The sequence below is a fragment of the Carlito syrichta genome, unplaced genomic scaffold, assembly GCF_000164805.1.
Source record: "Carlito syrichta isolate Samal-C Ts95f unplaced genomic scaffold, Tarsius_syrichta-2.0.1 Scaffold304732, whole genome shotgun sequence".
In the NCBI taxonomy this organism is placed as follows: domain Eukaryota; kingdom Metazoa; phylum Chordata; class Mammalia; order Primates; family Tarsiidae; genus Carlito; species Carlito syrichta.
In genome coordinates, this window is record NW_007248828.1 from 107,316 (window position 1) to 113,315 (window position 6,000).

Sequence of the window (6,000 nt, forward strand, 5' to 3'; positions counted from 1 at the left end):
TTTCAGAAGCACTTAGTTTAAGCCAGCCATCCCTACCTCTATTTCTGTTTGCTTCTGTGACTCAGTGGCTTTTGGTTAGAGTTGTATTTTGTGTTTGGCCATGGAGTGACTCCACTAGAGTCTTGTTCACTGGTGGGCTGAGGGATGGGAGCAGGAGGGTTGTTGTTGTGATCTTGTGGAACGTGCAACTTCTTCAAAGTGGCTCCCTTTTGGTGCCTGTCCTGTGCCTCTTGATTCTGTGCTTTGTCTTGCAAGGGGAGCGGCCATTCCACTGCACACTCTGCGAGAAGGCCTTCAACCAGAAGAGCGCCCTGCAGGTGCATATGAAGAAGCACACAGGGGAGCGTCCCTACAAGTGTGCCTACTGTGTCATGGGCTTCACGCAGAAGAGCAACATGAAGCTTCACATGAAGCGGGCGCACAGCTGCACTGGTGAGACATGCTGTAATGGTCCTCGGTGCTGGGTGACACGTGGCACCCAGCGGTTCGCACATGCCATTTCCTCACTTCACACAGCGATGGCGCCCTGTTTGTGGCATGACCTTGGCTTTACTGACAGGATGCCTGTCTTTTGTAACCTTAATGCTGAGTTTAGTAGGGGCTGCCCCCAGCCGCCATGCACAGACTTCGGTTATATCTCCTCTGTCTTGGCAAGGGCGAGCTGTGTACTAGAGCACAAGTGTTCTGAGCAGCTTGACTTTCCCGGGCAAGACTTCAACTCCAGCTGGCAGCACCTCTGGGTTGTCTCCACCACTTTTCCTAGAAGCCTCTTTCCCCACAGCATGCAGCTCAGCGTCTGCTACATTGCTCGTGGCACCACGTGTCAGGCCAGGGCCAGCCTGACTGTCACGCAGAAGCAGGCAGGATCTGTACTGTGTGTTCCTGTCAGCTCTTGCTGACCCAACACCACTACAGAGGGGCCTCGGTTTCCCTTTGTTGATTGCTAACGTTGATGCCATCAGAGTAAGGGTAGCGGGATGTGATCCTACAAAGAATCTAGCAGTACTGTCTGTCTCTATTAAGGAGGAAAAATAGCGATAGCCTAGACTGGGTGACAGTAGCTGTGCAGAGGAGGTTGTAATAGTAAAATCTGAGGAAAGCTCTTGGTATGATTATGAATGGGACAGGTATACCCAGTGGTTTGGAGCAGTGTGCAACATGAGTGAGACTGCATAGCCATGGTTTTGAGTGTTAGGCATCTATGTGTGTGCGGAGCCCAAGGTAGAACTCCTCATATCATGGGATGTGTTTGAAGAAGGAAAAAGGGATAATTTTTCTAACACCCACACTGTAGGGCTTCCTGCTTTGCTTTCTACTAGGAAAATCACGCATGTTGATGTTAATTATTAACTGCTCACCACTGGTGCTATGTTAATATAGCATTTGTGGGTGGGAGTGTCATCACAGGTGCTCTGCACATGCTCATACTCACATGACAGTGATGACTACTGGCAGGTGTTTAACCTGTGGCCCAAATGATTCTTGTTTCATTAGTATGGAAGGATACAAAGCAAATAAATTTATGAATGTCTTGTCTCTATTCACCAGGAAGTCTTTGTTTAGGTGAAAATCCCCCCATTCTACTGAAGGTCTGAGACTCTGCTTGTGTTTTCTTTCCCTGCACAACAGGTGCTTTGCAGGAGTCTGCTGGTCCCCCAGAGCAGGACGGGGAGTCGCTGAGCCGGACCCTTCACTTGGAGGAGGTAGTGCAGGAGGCGGCAGGCGAGTGGCAGACCCTCACCCACGTGTTCTGACACAAGCCGAGGGAGCGCCTTTAAGAACACGTTGGAAGTTAAATATTGGAAAGAACAAAGCACTTGGGATTTCTGTGTGAAAGCTTCAAGTGTTACAAATGTTACCACAGTACTTTTTTTAGCTATAAAATTATCTAAAGAATCATTGTCTTTTAGAGACTTATAGGAAAAAAACTGGGAAGATGTAAACACGTTGTTCTCATTTGTCTACAAATCACTGAACTCAGGTACTACAATAGGCAGTTTCATCTTCTACTCATGGCCAGTGTATCTAGTTAAAAGAGATTAACTGGATCTTACTATCATTGTAGTGTGATTTCTTTGTATTAGCAAAGACAAAATTAACATTGGAAGAGCGTACGTAAGATTCTCCTTCATGCTTTCTGTTATAAGAAGCATAGCTTACAAAGCAGATGTGAGATTGTGCATGAGGTTCAGAGCAAATGTTACAGCACACAGGGAAGTGTTTTTCACTCTTTTCTCTGTGCATTTAGAAGAAATCAACTCTTTTTAATCTACCATAAATTAATATGACCGATACCTGGAGAGATGGCTGGACCAATTCTCTCCCCATTATAAACATCAAATCACTAGTTAAAAGAATACAGCCTCTGGGGCGTCCACATGGGGAATCGAGTAAGCCTGACCCAAAATGAGGATGAGACTGTCTGCACAGGAGGTGACACGCGCACTGCATAAGTCTGTTTTCAAGTACACGGGTTAGATGATCGCAGAAGCACAAGCCATACATTGCAAATAGGAAAGGACAGAATTGTCTCTTAGGAACAAGTAACTGTGGCCCTGACCACCCCAATAAATTAGAAGCATAATTGTAGTTTAAAGATAAGAACCCATAAAAACCCCCATGGTTTTCTCTTCATGTATAAACAAATGTATTTTTTTATTTCAGGGAATTCTTTAGTATCATCAGTGGTGCCACATTAAACATGTCCCAAACCAAATCCCACCCATGCTGGAGCAGAGTGCGTGCACATTGCTCCTACAGCATTCCAAAGATGGAAGGTTCTTGATGTCATGTTAATTTTTCCTTTAGAGTTATTTATATGTTCTATATATAAATAAATATGTACATAGACAGATATATGGGCCTCTGTGTGGCTGAACAGTATATTTTGTAAATAAAAGCACTAGTCCTCATTGCAGAGAGAGAGAGCATCTGAGTTTCACCTCCCTACAAGCACTTCAGATCAGTATTGTATTCATTTTATTAATAAATGGGTATCTTTTTCATTGTAATATAAAGCTGGGTTTTATTTTTTCTCCTCCTGAAAAATAATTGCCTTTGTTTTCTCTCATTGCCACCTTGGTTTCAGAAGAGAGTGGTTTTATTATAAATATTGTATGGACTTTGTATATAAAGAGAGGAACTCATTTCAGATTCCTAAAGAAACAGACATTTCACTGTTATTTTGAAAGGACATCTTTTGGTTTTTTTGTTTTTCACTTTTGGCTTATGTATATAAGTAATATTGATGGTGATATGAGAACTTTTGTTATGTGAAAATATTTAAGTCAGAAACTGTTAAATAATATTACTTTTTTTTCCAAACTGCTTTGTGTATTGTATATTTTTTTAAGAAAAAAAGCCTTATTTGACTTATTCTTGTGATACTGGACATATTATAAATCCTGAGGTTTCCTTGAATGTCAGTGTGTATACCTGGCTGTAGTTAGTGTATTCAGAATAATTGTAATTGTGCTAGAATTTTAAAGGTTCTGCTTTTAATGCACTTTTTCTTTTACAATTTTGTATTAAGATAATTTAGAAATATTGATTAATTTTGGTGAACAAATATCCCCAAGGTTATTATTGGAATTTTAAAATTTTTGTTCTTTCTGGGTTATTTATTTTGCTTTTAGCATTAAATGTCATCTCAGGACATCTCTAAAAGGGGGTTAATTCCTAATTATATAGAAAGCATAGGCTGGTGAACTATATTGGTTAATTGCCTATTTAAGGCCTTAACAGGTGAATCTAAAGCCTACTTTTATTTTGGTTAAAGAAAAAAAAATTCCATTTGTGTCTTTTCTCAATTCTTTAAGCAAACACAAGACATTTATGTATTATTTTGATTTATTTCCTAATTATAAAAGCTGCTGCTTTTTTGCAAAACATTCCTTGAAAATACAAGGTTTTGAAAAGACATAATTTCACTTGAATCTTTGTGGGGTACAGATCGATTTTTATAGTTTGCTGGTTGATTAAAAAATCTTAGAAAAGAGATTTCTAGCCCCATGTATAACCAGGGTTTTGAGGATAGAGAAATGTATTTTTAGAACTATTTCATCATAGCATATCTGCTTTGAATAACTATAAATAAAAATTGAAGTTAGGGAATGTAATTAATTCTTTTTCCTTTAGAAATATCCAAGATAAAAATAGTTTGCCTCGAATTAATTTCAAGTTCAGATATTTATAACAGAAAAGAACTTTAATGAGATTTTCCTTTATCTCTGTGAAGGCCAGACGAGTTTCCCCTTGCCATGTCTATGGGAAAGGCTTCAGATTTTCAGAGTCAGGGTGTGGATTTACGGCAGTGAGTCATGCATGTCCACACAGTCCTAGACGACCCCCAGGGCTGCTCTCGTGTGCATTCATTCGCTGCCCTATTAAATGAGCCTAATCATTTAGGAACCTTTTCAAAGCTCAGAGCTGTCTTTAGCCCGCTTTGCTGCTGAAGTAACTGTTAAACACTTAAGCTGAAAGATTGAATTACTAGCCTTAAAACTGTTGAGAAGCAGGAGTAACGTGGCCTTTGTGCAGCCCAGCCAGTTAGATAATGTGTAATTGGTTGTGTTTTTACAGTGGCCATAGATTAAAACAAAGGCATGTCTTCAAGATGTCAACTTGAATGCTCCCCCACCCCCAGCAAGCTCTGCTTTTTGTTTGTTTTAAAAACTTAGGTGCTTAGACAAGAATCTAAACAGAGGGAATCTTGTGACTGGACCTGCCCGCTCGCAGCCTGTCCGAGGGTCTCATCAGACACCGCGCCTTACTTTCCTAAGTGTTGCACTGATGGAGCGTGAGAAGCCTGTGCTAGTGAGTGAGTGCCATGTATCTAGCACTTAACTCCTGTGATACTTTGTACTACTCCACTGTCATTCTTAAGGAATTTTGATTTTTGAAATTATGGCTAGAGTTCTGTGTCTTCCTTCAACTCTTATGCAACATGTACAAGAGATGCATGTTAGTAAAGGTGCAAGATTTTAGGAAGTAGAAGTGAATTTCTGTTCTTGCTATGTGGATATTTCCCTTTTTAGAAATATCTTTGATAACTCATTAAGATACCCATTTTGACATTAAATGACCATCACAGACTTATGTAAGTAACATTTTTAAGGAAATGTATAAGATATGTAGAGCTGCTTTCTGGTTACTATTTTTAAGGTGATCTCATGCCTGCTTCCTACATAATTTTATTTTCCTGAAGCTTATTTAAAAATCAATATTTTGCCCTCCCTCCCCCACCAAAAAAGATCACTCCAAGGCTCTATTATGGCTAACTCATTCCTCCAAAACCTGTTGCATAGTAGGTAAGGCAGAGGTGGGATTATGCAATGGTTCTGAATCTACTGTTCTCCTCTTTCTGCCACTTAATCTGTACTCATGTGATGTAGGTGCTTTGGATTTTTTAGAATAAAACTTCAGCCTACATACATAACCCAATTTAATGTCATGTATCTGTTTGAGGCCTCTGTTTATGTTATTCTAATGAAAAGATCACATACCAAAGGCCGCTATGCTGGCATCTCCTTCGCTGTCATAAAAGTGGGAGCAGCAGAGTGTTTTACAAGGCCAGGCGCCCCGCACATTCCTAGCAAAGACACTTGCTTTGCCTTGCTGGAGTTTGCAAACCATGTGTCCTTTTTGGTGGCTGTTTACCCTCTGAACTTGCTCAAACCCTTCCTCAGACACGTGCACAGAGGAGCACCCACTCACCCCTGATATAGGTGTGTGACAGTTTTTATATAAAGCACTTAAAAATTAAAATAAGTATTCATGGCTGGAGCAATAGGCAGTTATAAGAGATTTTGTATTTAATCTTTTTATGTGTAACACTTTACAGCATGAAGACTTTTGTATTAAATCAAGATTTGTATGATATTTGACAGATTCTAAAATGATAGTGATTCATTCTCGATTCACCACTAAAGAAAATTTTTAAAGTTAATTTTTTTTTAATTTACAGAAGAGTTCTCTTTTTATCTTCAAAATTGTTTCATG

General features: G+C 39.9%; 1 protein-coding gene across 1 annotated transcript in view; it reads left to right on the forward strand.

Annotated features, from left to right (window-relative positions):
• ZNF236 (zinc finger protein 236) overlaps window positions 1–5,437 on the forward strand; it is a gene marked incomplete at its 5' end in the record, with an annotated part of 108,464 nt that extends 103,027 nt beyond the window's left edge. Inside the window, 2 exons of the mRNA XM_008060792.1 lie at window positions 256–432; window positions 1,630–5,437. Coding sequence (XP_008058983.1) covers window positions 256–432; window positions 1,630–1,754 — 302 coding nt within the window. The remainder of the gene's footprint in view (window positions 1–255; window positions 433–1,629) is intronic.
• Window positions 5,438–6,000: the final 563 nt, after the last annotated feature.